Genomic DNA, 18,016 nt, shown 5'->3' on the forward strand with positions numbered 1-18,016 from the left:
AACTCTTCACGTGAGATATTATCATAAAAGCAAAAATCATGTGGATGCTGGAATCTGAATCAAAAACAGAGAATTTTGGAAAATCTCAGCAGGTCTGACAGCATTTGTGGAGAGAAAAATAGAGCGATGTTTTGAGGCTGGATGACGGCTCACCCAGACACGAAACGCTGGCTCAATTCTCTCTCCACAGATGCTGTCAGACCTGCTGAGATTTTCCAGCATTTTCTGTTTTTGCGTGTGAAATGCTATCAGTTGTTTCCTAGATGTGATAACTGTTTTATCTATAAATGCGAGTTTGCATTTATTCCTCTGTTTAAACTTTCACTTAACAATTTGTGCTTTAAAAGTTCCCTGTCCTGTTGCAAGTCGGGTTTCTTTAGGGTTATCCTGAAGTCCGCTGGATACTATTGCAAGCAAACCCAACGAGGAAAAGCATCAGGGCATTAAAAACAAACTTGACCACTTTATTAGTTACACAAAAATAATGGACATGAGGAAGAGAGACAAATACTGGACAGTGGGAGGCAAGTTGTTAGAAGACACAAAAATATGTTGAAGCTGTATTGACAGTCCCAGTGGCCCAGACCTAAATATTCCCCATTCACAACTGTCCCGATCTCTTTGTTCCCATTTATTTCTCCTCAGTGGCCATTGCATATCTTGCCTTCACTTTTCCTAGGTCTGGGTGATCCATTAAAACCCATTCAATTTGAAGTCAAAGCCAATCATTTTCCAAAATTAAACCAGGCATCTTGGGGAGGCGATGGCCTAGTGTTATTATCGCTAGACTATTAATCCAGAAATTCCTTTAAAAATACTATTTTAGTACATATAAAGGATGCAGAATCAAAAACATTTCTACAAATGGGCAGACAACAAATATTCCTAGAATTACACATTTAATTACAGGTTGTACAGTATAAAGTTGGTACCAGCCAACTCCCGTTAAGAAAAAAAAGTTGCGGAATATGGCATTATTTTATTCTCCAATAATAATCCCCCCTCCCTCCTTCCCACCATCGTTGTCTCCTCATGGTGCTGGCTCATATTGAGGCCTGACACATGGCCCTTGGTCGTGCCCTGGTAGCCCAGGCAAGGATTCATCACATGACCTCCTATCCTCTTCCTTCCATAATCTCCCACGTCCTATAACTTCTACAGAAATGATAAAAAAAACACATGCAAATTGCTTTCAATGAAATTACATTTCTGCCCCAGCAGTGTCTGAGGGATCGATTGTCCATTTTGCGAGATTCCAGGGAAGCCCTGGAGGAGATGGCGGCAGTCGGCACATCACATCTGAAGCCCATTCCATCTTCAACCGTTGTCTGTTCACTTTGTGAGCCAGATCACTGACCAATATGGCTTCTTGCAACCCCACCCCCCAGTTCAGCAACCCATGCTTCCAAGGGGCCCTTCCTGCAAACCCTGAAACTAGCCAAAGTCAAGCTTAAATCTGGAGCCAGCCACGCACTGTACGACCGAGCAAGTGAGGTGATTGCTGCCACCGTCTTGGGCTCTGACGAAAGGTCATCTAGATTCGAAGTGTTGGTTCCACTCTCTCTCCACAGATACTGTCAGACCTGCTGAGATTTTTCTGCTTTTGTGCCAACATCTTGGTGTTACAGCTCATAGGATTTTGCCAGATTGGCAACCCTTAACCTTCAGCCTGGCCCCTGTTTCATTGAGATCCTTGTAGATTTCATCAGGGATAGTAGGTGATGAAGGGGAAGACAGGCATTTCCAATATAAAAATAAAACTACCTCCAACCTGCTAGACTGTCACTTAGTTTTCTGATCCGACAAGGACTTCTCCACTTGCCAGGGAACTACTCTATTTACCCAGGCCCATTTCTGCTACAGTCTGTTTGATTACAGATTCCACCAACTCGCTTAACCACATCAGTCTCTCTCCAAGTGAATATTCACCTCCCCACCCCAACCCCACCGAAAAGAAGTGATTGTCAGTTTCCAGAAGGTCTCACTAACCTCAACAAGTTCCATTGTTCGACAGCAGTCATTTAAATAGCCAGGGAAATGATTGGCCAACTAAAAGCACAAGCACCGTGAAATAGAGAAACTGGATTCAAACAAAATGACAATCGATTTGTGTCCTGTGTCCATTGCCACCCACAGGAGGTTTTGATCGGATCAAGTGTTTAAGTTTCCAGTCTCCCTTTCACCTGTGGCACCAAGATTGTCTCTTACAAATGTCAGCAACTGATCAGGCCCCGTGCCAGTTTCTCCTTAGATGTTCAGAGGAGGTTTCTTTGCACTGGATTGTGAGGACCTTCCGCTATTACTACTGCCCAACGATTTCGACTTATGACTTGACTCATGACTCGACTCCATGTCAGAATGGTTGGCGTTGTGTTTCTTTGCACCTTTCTCCTTTATTAACAGGATTGAGTGTGGGTCCCTAACCCTCTCATAGTCAATGTTTGATTGGTTCTGTTGCTCGCAGGATTTCATTGGTCTCCGGTGATGCCACTTACGGAGGATGTGCACCAGCTCGATGAAGCTGATGATTGTGGAGAGGATGCTGATTACAAAATAGAATATTAAAAACACCGTCTTTTCCATTGGCCGAGATACAAAACAGTCCACGATGTGAGGGCATGGGGGGACGGTGCACAGGAACTGGGAGTCGATTCTGAAGCCGTATAGCAAATATTGAGAAACGATGAGGCCAATCTCAGTCAGCAGGCGTAGAATAACGTGGGTCATGTAACATTTTTCTATTTTTGATGTCCCGTCGCTAGCCTGCTCTTTCCTTTTGATGAGGCCAACTTTCTCTTGCTTCTCTTCCTCCTTCGAGGACAGGTGCATCGCATAGACCACGAACAGTAGGGACGGGATGGCCAGAATGATGATGTGGAACGTCCAGAACCTGAACGGCGAAATGGGGAACGCCTCGTTGTAGCAAACCTGTTTGCAGCCGGGTTGCAAGGTGTTGCAGGCAAACTCCTCCTGCTCATCCTCAAAAACGTCAGTTCCCACCGTGGCCAGGACGAGGATTCGGAAAATCAGCATGAGGAGGAGCCAGAGGCGACCCAGCATAGGAGAATGGCTCTTGATTGAATCCAACAGGTCGCTCAAAAAAGTCCATTCTCCCATTGTGGCTCAGTCCAGTTTATTTCCTGCAGAGAAGGATCAAAAAGAAAATTCATTAGCGACACACAAAGTGACTCAATTAACACTGTCCACTCCTAATCGCTGTATTAATTACTGCCAGTTTAGCATTCAGGTTTCACATTCACTGAAAACTGGAATGAAACTTGTTCCCTGTGTTTACCTCAGATTCCAATTCAGGTCTCAGCATTGAGCTCACAAATTTTTAAAGTTTAAAACTTATTTATTATTGTGATAAGTAGGCTTACATTAACACTGCAGTGAAGTTATCGTGAAAATCCCCTAGTCGCCACTCTCCAGCCCCTGTTCGGGTACACCGAGGGAGAATTTAACACGGCCAATCCACCTAACCAGCGCGTCTTTCAAACCATTGGAGGAAACCGGAGCACCCGCAGGAAACCCATACAGACACGGGGAGAATGTGTAAACTCCACACAGACAGTGTCCCAAGCCAGGAATCGAACCAGGTCCCTGGCGCTGTGAGGCAGCAGTGTTAACCACTGTGCCAGCCCAAGTCGTGCCACACGCTGATCCAGCAACTGAACAGGAGAAACAGAGCATCGATATGCCAGTCGATGGATTTGAAACCAGATCCTTCAGCTACAGAGATGGTTCTTTTGGCAATAGTGCCACCGCAGTTCCGGAAGAAATCCATTGCGCTGGCACTGAATGAGCACATTGCTCTTACACCTGAAAGGAATTGGCCATCTACCTGCTCCAAGGTCTCCGATTAGTGGAAGGTGTCCATCCAAGTTGTAGCGATTGGACTCCACTCCAAGGACCAACAATGGAAAGTAGATGCAAAACACAACCTCAACCCAATCGCTGAATAAGGCCACGTGACCACAAATGGATTTCTTCCAGGAAAGTTTGCGGCGGGGGTGGGGGGGGGGCGGGGGTGGGGGGGAGCTTGGAAAAGTTGCCAGGATACATCTGTTGACTTTCTACCCAAACCAAAGTTGAAATTGAGTTACTTACGGTGCTGTGTTTTATAAGCCTCTCACCCTGCCTTAGAAATGTTGCTAAGTAACACCCATATTAATTCCGTCAAACAAATGTAACCTCTATAGCGATGGAGGTCTGAGGCCAGTTTTTCAATAACTTAACCCTATCATTTGGGGAAAAGATGATTATAGGTTTGTGCGTACATTTGCAGGAATGCACTGAAACTCCTAATCTCTGTCATGAAGCAATGAATGCAAGTGTCCAGTTGCATGATGTTTATTGACTGAGCCTCATTAGTAATGAACCATTCACTACTGAGAAACTTGCTGCTTTATAAACTTGCTTCCGCAGGATGTACTGACACAAGTGATCTCACCTGTACTAGTTGCATTCCTCTGGAGATTTCCCCAGGGTTCTGTATTCTACTGAGTAAATGGGGTAATTCTTTTGAGGCTCCAGTCCTGAGGCAGCATCTCACTTAAGAGAATCTGCATTGGAGAATTCAATGGAGCGGCATGGTGATACAGCGGTTAGCACTGCTGTCTCTCAGCGCCAGGGACCTGGGTTCAATTCTGGCCTCAGGTGACTGTGTGTGTGGAATTTGCGTGGTGTTCCTCTGTGTCTGCTCCAGTTTCTTCCCATAGTCCAAAGGTGTGCAGTTTAGGTGCACTGGCTGTGCTAAACTGCCCCTTAACGTCCCAAGATGCACAGGTTAGTTGGACTGGCCATGCAAAATTGCCCCTTAGTGTCCCAAGATGCATAGTTTAGGTGGATTGAAGACCCAGGTAAATTTGTCTGCATTCTCAAAGTGGCACGGTGGCACAGTCGTTACCACGACTGCCTCACAGCGCCAGAGACCCAGGTTCAATTCCAGCCTCGGGTGACTGTATGAAATTTGCACGTTCTCCCCATGTCTGTGTGAGTTTCCTCTGGGTGCTCCAGTTTCCTCCTACAGTATAAAGATGTGCAGGTTAGGTAGACCGGCCATGCTAAATTAACGCTTAATGTCAGGGGGACTCGCAAAGTAAATGCGTGGGGTTATGGGGGTGAGGCCAGGGCAGGATTGTTGTCGGTGCAGACTCGATGGGCTGAATGGCCTCCTTCTGTACTGTTGGGATTCTATGAATGCAGAGGTCATTGTGACTAATTTGTGGCTCCCTATTGCCATTCAAAAAAAAAATTGAGTGCTCTGTTTGCCAAATCTGTTTACTGACTTATCATGGAGATTGTCTGATCTGTGGTGACAACAAGCAGTCTATAAAAATGTAACCACAACAACTTGTATTTGTGTGGGACTTTTGACGTAACAGAATGTCCTAATGGTTCCAGTGATGTGTGGGTTAGGTTGACTGGCCATGCTAAAAAAAAATTGCCCCTTAGTGTCCTGAGATGCGTGGATTAGCGGGTAAAATATGTAGGGATATGGGGGTAGGGCCTGGGTGGGATTGTGGTCGGTGCAGACTAGATGGGCCAAATGGCCTCTTTCTGCACTGTAGGGTTTCTATGATTCGTAGAGGCATCATCAAACAAAAGATGGCATCAAGCTGCTTAAGGAAATATTCAGGCAGATATCAAAAGCACAGATTTTAGTGAGCAGCTTAAAAAGGGGGAAGTGAGGCAGAGGGGGCCAGGGTGGGAATTCAGGAATCTGGGCTCTTGGTAGCCAAATGCACAGCATCCAGGTTTGGACTGACTAAAATAAGGGACACCCAATGAGCCAGCATTAAGAAGAGCACACGTTGTGGTTATGGAGCTGGAGGAATGAATGTCCGAGGACAGGGGCGAGGAGCCTCTCTCAAACAAGGGTGAGAATCTTAAAATCGAGCTGCTGCTGAACTGAGAACAAATGCAGGTCAGCCAGCATGGGATGATGGGTAAACGGGATTCGATGTGGGCAGCCGAGTTTTGGAAAACCTGAAATTTACGGAAGTTAGAATGTGTGAGGCCAGCCAGAGGTGTGTTGGAATAATCAAGTCTAGGGGGCGGCACGGTAGCACAGTGGTTAGCACTGCTGCTTCACAGCTCCAGGGTCCTGGGTGTGATTCTCGGCTCGGGTCACTGTCTGTGTGGAGTTCGCACGTTCTCCTCGTGTCTGCGTGGGTTTCCTCCCACAGTCCAAAGGTGTGCGGGTTAGGTTGATTGGCCACGCTAAAAAATTGCCCCTTAGTGTCCAGGGATGTGTAGGTTAGAGGGATTAGTGGGTATAATATGTTGGGATATGGGGGTAGGGCCTGGGTGGGATTGTGTTCGGTGCAGACTCGATGGGCCAAAGGACCTCTTTCTGCGCTGTAGGGATCTATGATTCTATGAAACATGAATGAGGAATTCGACAGAGGAAGAGAAGAACTAGTTTAGCAGGCTATTTGTCTTGATATCTTAAAAGGTGCCCTGTCATTAATAATGAGCAGTGTAGGCCAGGTGATCATGTGCACATTGATATGAGGTGGGTACAAAAAGAGTTACACGCTGCGCGTTCTTCCCTGGTGTGACGTTAGTGTACCTTTAAAGAGTTTTTTTTTAAAATTCGTGTTCATAACCTTAGCCGATGTTATCGTTAGGAGGGAAAAAAAGGCTGTGGCAGCTCAGGTGACAGAACTTTCATTTTTCAGTTTCAGTTTGGAGCTGCAGGTTTGATTTTTAGTTTTAGAAGGAACAGCAAGCTAAAAAGAAGTGTTTTCCCTCTCTCCCTGTTTTGAAAATTCTTTTGGTTAACTGAAAAAAAAACACGTTTTCCTGCTGGGTGAAAACCTGCTGTTGCTGGGAGCTGGACTAGAGTCTCACTAGTGTTTTGGGAAGCTGTCTTGTCTTCAAACTGTAACGAGTCTCTAACATTTGACTGTAGAATTCAACTAACAGCCTTGATCCCAATATCACGTGAGATTAGTCTGTGTTGTGTTAAACCTATAAAAAGGGTTTTTTGTCTGTGGGATTGTGTGATTGGAACATTGTAGAGATCTTTGTTAAGGGTTATATATTATCATGATTATTTATTTCTTGTTTGTAACTGATAAAGTTTCTTGCTAATTTTCTTACTATACATGTTACCTATATTCTGGATAAAAGCTCCCCAGTGGATCATTTGAATCATACCTGAAGTGAAACATCTCACGCTTATCCTAGCAAAGTTCAAAATCCACAATTTAATATTCTGGTGGGTTCACAAAATACTTTGGAGTTTCTAACCTGAACCACAAGACTGGGCACAGACAGACACACTGCATAGAGTCATAGAGATAAACTGCATAGAGTCACAGAGATAAACAGCATGGAAACAGGTCCTTTGGCCCATCTCATCCATGCTGACCAGATTTCCTAAACTAAACTAGACCCATTTGCCTCCATATCCTTCTAAACCTTTCCCATCCATGTATCTGACTAAATGTCTTTTAAATGTTGTAATTGGACCTGCCTCTACTACCTCTTCTGGCAGCTCATTCCATATACTCACCACCTTCTCTGTGAAAAAGTTGCCCCTTGGGCAGCATGTAAGAGCTGCTTGGTATCATCAATAAACCTTTATTGTTTTTAGTCCCTGGTCACCACTTGTTGCAACCCAATGTCGGGGAGGCGATGGCCTAGTAGTATTGTTGCTAGACTATTAATCCAGAAACTCAGCTAATGTTCTGGGGACCCAGGTTCCAATTTCACCACGGCAGATGGTGGAATTTGAATTCAATAAAAAATTTCCGGAATTAAGAATCTATCGATGACCTTGAAAACATTGTCAATTGTCGGAAAAACCCATCTGGTTCATCAATGTCTTTTGGGGAAGAAAACCCACCATCCTTACCTGGTCTGGCCTACATGTGACTCCAGAGCCACAGCAATGTGGTCGACTCTCAACTGCCTCCAAGGGCTACTAGGGATGGGCAATAAATGCTGGCCAGCCAGCAGCACCCATATCCCATGAATGAATAAAAAAAACTTTCAGCTCTGACAAAGGGTCATCCAGACTCAAACATTGGCTCTAATCTCTCTCCACAGATGCTGACAGACCTGCTGAGTTTTTCCAGCATTTTCTGTTTTTGTTCCAATACTTCTACAATCAGGGAAAAAAATCCTAGCTAGCTTTCTTTCCCACCCTCGAGCAGGATATTGAAGTCAATTATAATACCTCTCCCACCCCACCGTGCTGTCCCAACCAAGATCTGAAAACCTAGGAATCAAACTTGGGGCTCGTCTGTTCCATGTGTGGGAGTATATGCAATATGGGAATTGAATTTTATGGTTTATTGGTCATTCTTTAATTTATTTATGAAAAAAAAGCCATCAACAGCTGCTGCCTTGTGTGAAATGATAGTATCCACCCTCCAGAGGAGAGAAACCAAGACCAAAACCCAAAAACAAAGTTCTTACGTTTCAGGATTCGAGTTTGTCAAAGGTTGGTTCCCTGAATTTTGCATTGGATTGTTAACAGCAATATGCCACTGATGTGCTTAAAACAACCCATGGCGTCCTCTCTAGATGTGGGTGGTGTTGAGGAGGTGAGACCTGAGCAAACATACTGACAGAGGAAGTGCTCTCGCTAAGATCATAGCAGCTTTAGAAGAGAATTTTAGAATAACGGGGCTAAATGGCTGTCCTAAATTGTGAAGCAATGGAAGATACACAATTCTAATCACAGCAAGAATGCAGCACTGGGCGAGGGTCGCCAGAGAAATGATAAAACTCAAGACACTGGCGGAGAAACCAATTTTTTCTGGCAACATTTTAGATAAATGCGAGGTGATGCATGTTGATAGATTGAACTAGGGCAGGGCTTAGCCAGTTAATGGTAGGGCATTGCAAAGAGTTATAGGACAAGCACATTTAGGGGTTAGGTTCACAGCTCTTTGAAACTGGAGTTTCAGATGGACAGAGTGGTGAAGAAGACATTCGGCAGGCTTGGTTTCATTGGTTAGAACATTGAATATAGGAGTTAGGATGTCTTGTTGAAGTTGTACAAGACATTGGTAAGGTCATGCTTGGAATACTGTGTACAGTTCTAGTCACCCTGTTATAGAAAGGGTTTTATTAAACTAGAAAGAGTACAGAAAAGATTTACTAGGATGCTACTGGGACCTGATGGATTGAGTTATAAGGAGGGGCTGGATAGGCTGGGACTCTTTTCTCTAGAGCATAGGAGGCCGAGGGGGTGATCTAAAAGAGGTCTATAAAATAATGAGGGACATAGCTCAGCTAGTTAGTCAATAACTTTTCCCAAAGGTAAGGGGAGTCTAAAACTAGAGGGCATAGGTTTAAGGTGAGAGGGGAGAGGTACAAAAGGGTCCAGAGGGGCAATTTTTTCACACAGAGGGTGGTGAGTGTCTGGAACAAACTGCCAGAGGTAGTAGTTGAGACAGGTACAATTTTGTCTTTTAAAAAGCGTTTAGACAGTTACATGGGTGAGATGGGTATAGAGAGGATATGGGCCAAACAGAGGCAAAAGGGACGGCATGGACAAGTTGGGCCAAAGGGCCTATTTCCATGCTGTAAACCTCTATGACTCTAACTCCACTCACTTCACCCTGCTTATTGTTCTGGATTTAACCCAAAAAATGTGAACATTATTCTAGGGATAGAGTAATCCCCTTTCTATTAAGGCTGGGGAAAGTTTTGAATGTCTTTTTTACTGGAATTGCTGCAAACATATGAATGAGGAATAGGGTAGGCCATTCAATCCTTCAAGTCTTCTTCGTCATTTTATAAGATCATGGCTGATCTGTGACCTCCACTTTCCTGTCTATCCCACCCAGACGTAGCCTTTGACTCCCTTGTCAGTCAAAAATGTATCTCATACAGCCATATGAATAAGCAATAACCCAGCCTCCACTGCTCTGTGGGGAACAGAATTCCACTGACGAGCAATTCTCAGGAAAACAATTCTCATCTCCGTCTTAAATAGAAGACCTATTAAAGTAGCGTTCCCTAGTTTTAGTCGCTCCCACAGGGGGAAACCATCTCTCAGCATCCACCCTGTCATGTCGCCTCAGGATCTGATCTGTTTCAATAAAATCATCTTGCATTCTTCTAAACTCCATTGGTAAACAGGTGCAATTTACTCAATCCTATTCATAAGATAAAACCTTCATCCCAAAAACCAGTTGAGTGAACTTTTTCTGAACTGCAATAATGCTCTTTCTTAAATAAGGAGAAAACTGTACATGGTACTCCAGATCTTTGGTGGGATTTTCCCATCTCGCTCACCATGAGAATCGTAGCAGGTGGGGCAGACCATGCAGAGGTCCGGTGGCCTTAGGTGGGAACATCCGGCCTTGGGGCAAGCGTGGCAGGAAAATCCTATCTGTGGTCTCACCAATGTTTTGTACAATTGAAGTAAAACATTCTTACTTTTAGATTCAGTTCACTTTGCAATGAATGGCAATACTCCATCTGCCTTGCTGATCACTTGCTGTACCTGCACACTAACTTTCTGTGATTCACGTACCAGGACACCCAGGTCCCTCTACACCTCCAAGTTCTACACAGTGTCATAATCAATATGCTCATTCATCTAGTGGTGCCTCCTCCTCATCGACACAAGCTGCAAACCTGTGGGTCAATCGAAAAGGCTGAGACTCCCCTGCTTCTACCTTCTTGGTCTTCATACTGGCCTCACTCGCAGGTGCATCTTCCTTGACCACTGACCAGAGCACAAGATGCCAAGCTTTCGTGGCGTGACCATCTCCTGAAACAAACTGTCCAGGTAGCAGTCCCCCTCCCTGATGCATCAGAGCGTCTGAAACTCAGACTCCAGCCCATTAACTATTGAACTGAGGTTCCTTCAGCTGCAGACACTTAATCCAGACGTGTTAGCCTTGGATCACAGTGGTGTCCACAACCTCCCACGTTCTGCAGCTGCAACACATTTAGTCCTGACATTTTTTACTGTTCTAATTATTCTAATCTGGGGCGGCATGGTGGCACAGTGGTTAACACTGCTGCCTCACAGTGCCAGGAACCCGATTTCGATTCCTGGCTTGGGTCACTGTCTGTGTGGAGTTTGCATGTTCTCCCTGTGTCTGTATGGGTTTCCTCTGGGTGCTCCAGTTTCCTCCCACAGTCCAAAAGACATGTTGGTTAGGTGCACTGGCCGTGCTACATTCCCCCTCAGTGTACTCCATTTCCAACTATCTGCTTCTCACTCCAGCTTCTAGAAAAAAAACATTTCTTTAACCAAGCTTTTTGGAGTCTGCTTCTAAACATTGCTTGAACTAGATTGTTTAAAGTTGATTTATTTATTAGTGTCACAATTGGCTTATATTATCACTACAATTAAGATTCTTTTAAAAAAAAATAAGTTTATTTATTAGTGTCACGAGTAGGCTTACATTAACACTGCAATGAAGTGTGAAAATCCCCTAGTCGCCACACTCCGGCACCTGTTCGGATAGTGGTTGCACTTGTCCTTCTCGTCAGCAGAGGTCACAGGTTTGGAAAGTGCCATCGAAAAGATGTGATGAATAAATCATTCCGATGTACAGTTGCAGATTTTGTCAACTTTTGGGCCGGGTGTATAACTGGCATTGTGACAACAATTATATACTTGCAAATGAAAATCAAACAGCTTCTATAACAGGCAGACAGTGTCAATTTCCTTAAGGTGTTTCCCTTTGGAGGGTGTCAAAGGCGCTACATCAATGCAAGTTGTTAATGTCCATGGATGCTGTAAATAGCTGAAACTCTGTGGTGTGATGTGACTGGGAGAGAATTCTAATAATCCCAGTTACTCAACACTCATCCTCCTTCAATGAAATTGCATCTCCTCACGCGATTTCCCACCAGCACCTTTGCCCTGTTCCAGTCTATTTATTGCTCACCAATTGGAGCCATTGACTTAACTCTTTTAAATTCACTTCTGGGCCATCGTAAATCCTCCCGTCGCACAATCAGCATCGCCTGCAGCGTTCACACGGCTGGCACAAAAATGTCAACAGTCCCTCATTAAAGCCATTATTAGAGGGCAGAAGGGGAGAGGCAGAGGGAAGAATTCAGGTTGATCCCCACTCAGTTGTGATACTCAATCACAGGTCTCAGACACACCCTTCACTCTGATTATAGCAATTGCCCTCCACCACCCACCCCGAGCAGCTGGTGCCTGGATTTAAGAACTTTGGCATCCGACTTGATTTGGCAGCAACAGCCGTCCCACCACAACTGGGAAGACTGAAGAAAGAACCCTAAAGCCATGTAAGTGCGTACTGTACAAGCTGGCAAATAGATCATTTGTGTGTATAAGACACACCCTGCCTTTGTTTCTTGATCAATACATGGCATAAAATTGACACTGACTACCTGTTAGAGAAACTGTTTGATTTTCATTTGCAAGGATATAATTGTGGGTCACAATGCTAGTTATACACCCGGCCCAAGAGTTGACAGAATCTATGACTTACATCGGAATGATTTATTCCAAACCTGCGACCTCCACTGTCGAGAAGGACAAGGTCATGGGTACACCAGCACCTTTAAGTTCTCTCCCCAAGTCACAAGCCATCTTGACTTGGAAATATGTCTTAAAAGGAAATTGCTGGAAATTTGCAAATAAAACCAGGAAATGCTGGGAAAAGCTCAGCAGGTCTGGCAGCACCCGTAAGAGAGAGAAATAAAGTTAACATTTCAGGCTGGATTTTCCACCCTCGCTTGCACCGAAACCGGAAAATCCCACCTGTGGTCCAAGGAACTATTTTTCTGTGGTTGCCCCTCATCTGCTCCGATTCCTATGGAAGGTGGGACGATAAACTTCTCCCCTTCAAGTCCAAGTTTTTAAGTGTCCAGATCACTAACCTGTCCTGGTGCCCTCATGCCAACACTATAGTTAAGAAAGCCCACCAACACCTCTACTTTCTCGGAAGACTAAAGAAATTTGGCATGTCAGCTACGACTCTCACCAACTTTTACAGATGCACCACAGAAAGCATTCTTTCTGGTTCTATCACAGCTTGGTATGGCTACTGCCCTAGTCGAGACTGCAAGGAACTACAAAAGGTCATGAATGTAGCCCAATGCATCACGCAAACCAGCCCCCCATCGACTTCCCGCTGCCTCGGCAAAGCGGCCAGCATAATTAAGGACCCCACACACCCTAGACATTCTCTCTTCCACCTTCTTCCATCAGGAAAAACATGCAAAAGTCTGAGCTCTCGTACCAACTGACTCAAGAACAGCTTTCTCCCTGCTGCTGTCAGACTTTTGAATGGACTTACCTTGCATTAAGTTGATCTTTCTCTACACCCTAGCTATGACTGTAACACTACATTCTGCACTCTCTCATCTCCTTCTTTATGAACGGTATGCTTTGTCTGTATAGCACACAAGAAACAATATTTTACACTGTATGTTAATACATGTGACAATAATAAATCAAATCAAATATCACCGATTCTTAACTAATATGGGGGTGGTTAAAATACTGGCAGTACCTAACATGTACCTCCATCACACAGTCTGCAGCAGCTCACCACCACCTTCTGAGAGGCAATTAGGGATGGGCAATAAATGCTGATTTTGCCAGTAATGCTCACGTCCCACCAATGAAACAAAATTCATGCCCAAAAAGAGTCCACCCATCTATTATTCTGGAGCTTATGTTTAATATGAACTCTCCTTTGTTGCTTGAATGAGGTCGGCATGATGGTAGAACTCTCTTTTTAGGTAACCACATAAAGAACAGAAATAAAGTTTGCTTAATGGCTTACGTTAGTGGGCAATGGGTGAGACAAACAAACCAGAAAGGCTTCGTGTTTGAACATCCTCTAATACTGGGGCTGCATTTGGGTATTTAGTGGGTCCCAGTGTCAATGCATTAGGAAAATGGTTGATGAATCGACCATGGCATTTGTTGAATGGGTCAGTTAGTGGCATAAAAGTCTTATCACACACATTTATTTGTGTGTTAATAGTCATCACGATCAATCTTCAGTCACCTAGTATGTGCGTGTGTGTGTGTGTAGTCCTGGTGGTCACAACAAATACATTCCCTGGCTGGAACACAAGTGAAGGGACAAGTCCATGGCTGGGTGACTGGAGCTGTACACAAACTGTATAGCCCTGGAACTGCACGCAAAGATACAGTCAGCAATAGGATGGGAGAATCACAGAATTGCTATGGCACAGAAGGAGGCCATTTGGCCCATCATGTCTGCACTGGCTCCCCAAACAAACGTCATGACCTAGTGCCATTCCCCTGTCTTTTCCCTGTACCCCTGCACGTTAGATGATTACCTGAGTAGAAACAATGTCCTCCTGAATGCCTGGGCTGAACCTGCCTCCACCAAACTTCCAGACAGTACATTCCAAAAGGAGGATGGAACGGGGGGAACAATGGATAACAAAAAATGCAATCTAGAGGAAGCTGCAATCCATTCAGTGATCAGAATAAAGATAAAAATACAATTGATTTTGTTACTAGACTAATTACAATGACTAAAACCTAAAGCTATCTTAACACTTGGTAGTGAGAACTCTTTGCTGCTTGCTACGATACAGCAGGTGGAGGGATTGGTGCCAATAGCTGCCATGGCCTTGGCTATCAAGCTCCAGCTCACATCAGAGATAGTGGTATTGGCACTTGCCTTGTCTTACCTTACTGCTTGTCTGGTGGACACCCCTGGGGGAGATCTGACTGGCATCTGCTCAGGAAGGGAAAGGATCAGGATAGTGTTGAGCCGATGACAAGTCGGCTACTAAAAGGCTAAACACGAGCCAATCTCCCTCAAGCCGTGTCCCGAGCTCTGCAGTGGTTTGGTCTGAATGGTCATTCCATACGTGAGCATTATTGTGTTTCACAGCTGTTGGTTTCTATCCATTTGAGTGAAGTCAGCACCAATAATATCCAACAATTTGGACATGTCTGTCTAGCTCACATCCTGAATTACACTTGCATCAACCTGTGTTGTTTGTCCACAGACTGCCGCACTCTGTGAATCATAGAATGACTAAAGCACAGAAGATGGCCATTTAGCCCATCATGTCCATGTCAGCTCTCGGTAAGAGCAATTGTGTTATTCCCACTCTCCCGCCTTTACCCATAGCCCTGCTATTTAGATAATTATCTGATTCCCATTTTGAAAGTCTCAATCAAATTTGCCTCCTCCACACTCTCAGGCAGTGCATTCCAGATCCTAACCGCTCTCGGCATAAATAAATTGTTCCTCATGTCACGTTTGGTTCTTTTGCCAATCATCTGAAATTCAGTTCAGATAAAGGCAAAATACAGCAGATGCTGGAATCTGAAATAAAAACAAAAAAGTGCTGGAGGACAGTTGAGAGTCAAACACATTGCTGTGGCTCTGGAGTCACATGGAGGCCAGACCAGGTAAGAACGGCAGTTTTCCTTCCTTCCCTGAGGGCCATTAGTGAACCTGATGGGTTTTTTTTTCCCCAACAATCGGCAATGATTTCTTGGTCATCAGTAAATTCTTAATTCCAGATTTTTTTTTATTATTGAATTCAATTTCCACCATCTGCCGTGGTGGGATTCGAACCCGGGTCCCCAGAACAATAGCTGAGCTTCTGGATTAATACTCTAGTGATAATACCACCAAGTCATCGCTGGTGACAGTGAAGGAACAGCAATATCGTTCCAAGTCAGAAAAGTGCGTGGCTTGGAGAGGAATATGCAGGTGGTAGAGCTGTCATTGTCCTTCTAGGTGGTAGAGGTTGCGGGTTTGGAAGATGCTGTCAAAGGAGCCTTGGCGAGCTGTTGTAGTGCATCTTGTAAATGGTACTTGCTGCTGCTGGAAGGACTGGCAGATGGGGTGCTAGTCAAGCAAGGCTGCTTTATTCTCATTAAGCTCCCTGAGTGTTGTTGGAGCTGCACTCAACCAACAAAATGGGGAGTATCCCATCACACTCCTGACTTGTGCTTTGTAGACGCTGGACAGGATTTGGGGAGTTGGGAAGTGAGTTAATCACCTCAGAATTCCCAGCCTGCTCTTGCAGCTGCAATATTTACATGGCTGGTCCAGTTCCGTTTCTGGTCATTGGTGTCCTCCAGGATGTTAATAATGGGGAATTCAGTGGTGATAATGTCATTGAATGTCTTGTAGAGATGCTTAAATTCCTTCTTTTTGGAGTTGGTCACTGCCTGGCACTTGGTTGTGTGGTGTGAACATTACTATTAAATCAGCTCAAGACTGAATGTTGTCCACATTTTGCTGCATATTATCACAGGCTGCTTCAGTAGCTGAGGAGTTGTGAATGGTGCTGAACATTGGGCAACCATCAAACATCCCCACTTCTGACCTTATGATGAAGGGAAGATATTTGACGAGGCAGCCTGCTTTGGCAAATTAGATACTCGCAACTAGTGGCAGAAGATTCATAGAGTCCTTACAATGCATAGGCGGCCATTCAGCCCATCAAATCTGCACTGACTCTCTGACAGAGCATCTGACCCATGCTCAAGCCCCCGCCTCATCCTGTAACCCAGCACACTTACTCCACTAATCCCCCTAACCTACACATCTTGGGATACTCAGGGGCAATTTAGCACGACCAATCCACCTAACCCATACATCTTTGGATTCCTTGAGTGAATGAAGAGAGAATTTTTCTTTCAATAGTTCTAACTTCAGGTTATAATTAAGTTGTTAGATCATTTGTGCTGCACTAATTTGCTTCCACTCTCACCTCCAGGATGCTGTCCTGATGGAGTGACATTGGTTCCACAGACAATGGCAACATTCCAATCTTTTGTCCTGTTGGCCATTCATCTGTAAGCTTTCAAAGCAAGCATTGAAATCGCTCATACAGTCAGAGGTTTACACCATGGAAACAGGTTCTTCAGCCCAACCTGTCCATGCCACCCTTTTTTTTGTTAAAACCCCTAAACTAATCCCAATTGCCCACATTTGGCCCATATCCCTCTATACCCATTGTACCCATGTAACTATCTAAATGCTTTTTAAAAGATAAAATTGTACCTGCCTCTACTACTACCTCTGACAGTTTGTTCCAGATACTCACTCCCACCCTCTGTGTGAAGAAATTGCCTCTCTGGACACTTTTGTATCTCCACCCTCTCACCTTAAACCTATGTCCTCCAGTTTTAGACTCCCCTACCTTTGGGAAAAGATATTGACTATCTACCTTGTTTATGCCCCTCATTATTTTATAGACCTCTATAAGGTCACCCCTCAGCCTCCTATGCTCCAGAGAAAAAAGTCCCAGTCTATTCAGCCTCTCCTTATAATGCAATCCATCAAGTCCTAGTAGCATCCTAGTAAATCTTTTCTGTACTCTTTCTAGTTTAATAACATCCTTTCTATGCCCGTTGAAGTGGTGGAGGCTACCTCGCTAAATATTTTTAAGATGCGGGTTGATGGGTTTTTGATAAGAGAGGGGATTAAGGGTTATGGGGAGAGGGCGGGAATGTGGAACTGAGCCACGACAGATCAGCCATGATCTTATTGAATGGCGGGGCAGGCTTGAAGGGCTAGATGGCCTACTCCTGCTCCTATTTCTTATGTTCTTCTTATAATAGGGTGACCAGAATTGCACACAGTATTCCAAGTGTGGCCTTACCAATGTTTTGTACAACTTTAACAAGACATCCCAACTCCTGTATTCAATGTTCTAACCAATGAAACAAGCATGCCGAATGCATCCTTTACCACTCTGTCCACCTATGACTCCACTTTCAAGCAGCTATGAACCTAACCCCTAGATCTCTGTTCTATAACTCTGCCCAGTGTCCTACCATTAACTGTGTAAATCCTGCCCTGGTTCAATCTACCAAAAAGCACTACCTCGCAGTTGTCTAAATTAAATTCTGTCTGCCATTCATCAGCCCGCTGGCCCAATTGATCAAGATTCTGCTGCAGTTGGAGATAACCTTCCTCACTGTCCATCATGCCACCAATCTTGATGTCATCTGCAAACTTACAAACTATGTCCCCTACATTCTCATCCAAATCATTAATGTAAATGACAAATAACAGTAGGCCCTGCACTGATT

General features: G+C 44.5%; 1 protein-coding gene across 1 annotated transcript in view; it reads right to left on the minus strand.

The window, feature by feature from the left end:
• Positions 1 to 1,931: 1,931 nt before the first annotated feature.
• LOC145359105 (gap junction delta-3 protein-like) overlaps positions 1,932 to 18,016 on the minus strand; it is a 54,230-nt gene continuing 38,145 nt past the window's right edge. The window contains exon 2 of the mRNA XM_080213490.1: positions 1,932 to 3,140. Within this exon, the coding sequence (XP_080069616.1) occupies positions 2,248 to 3,117 (870 nt within the window). The 5' untranslated portion in view covers positions 3,118 to 3,140 and the 3' untranslated portion in view covers positions 1,932 to 2,247. The remainder of the gene's footprint in view (positions 3,141 to 18,016) is intronic.

The sequence above is a fragment of the Carcharhinus amblyrhynchos genome, chromosome 27 (assembly GCF_965287045.1).
Source record: "Carcharhinus amblyrhynchos chromosome 27, sCarAmb.v2.hapA, whole genome shotgun sequence".
NCBI lineage: Eukaryota > Metazoa > Chordata > Chondrichthyes > Carcharhiniformes > Carcharhinidae > Carcharhinus > Carcharhinus amblyrhynchos.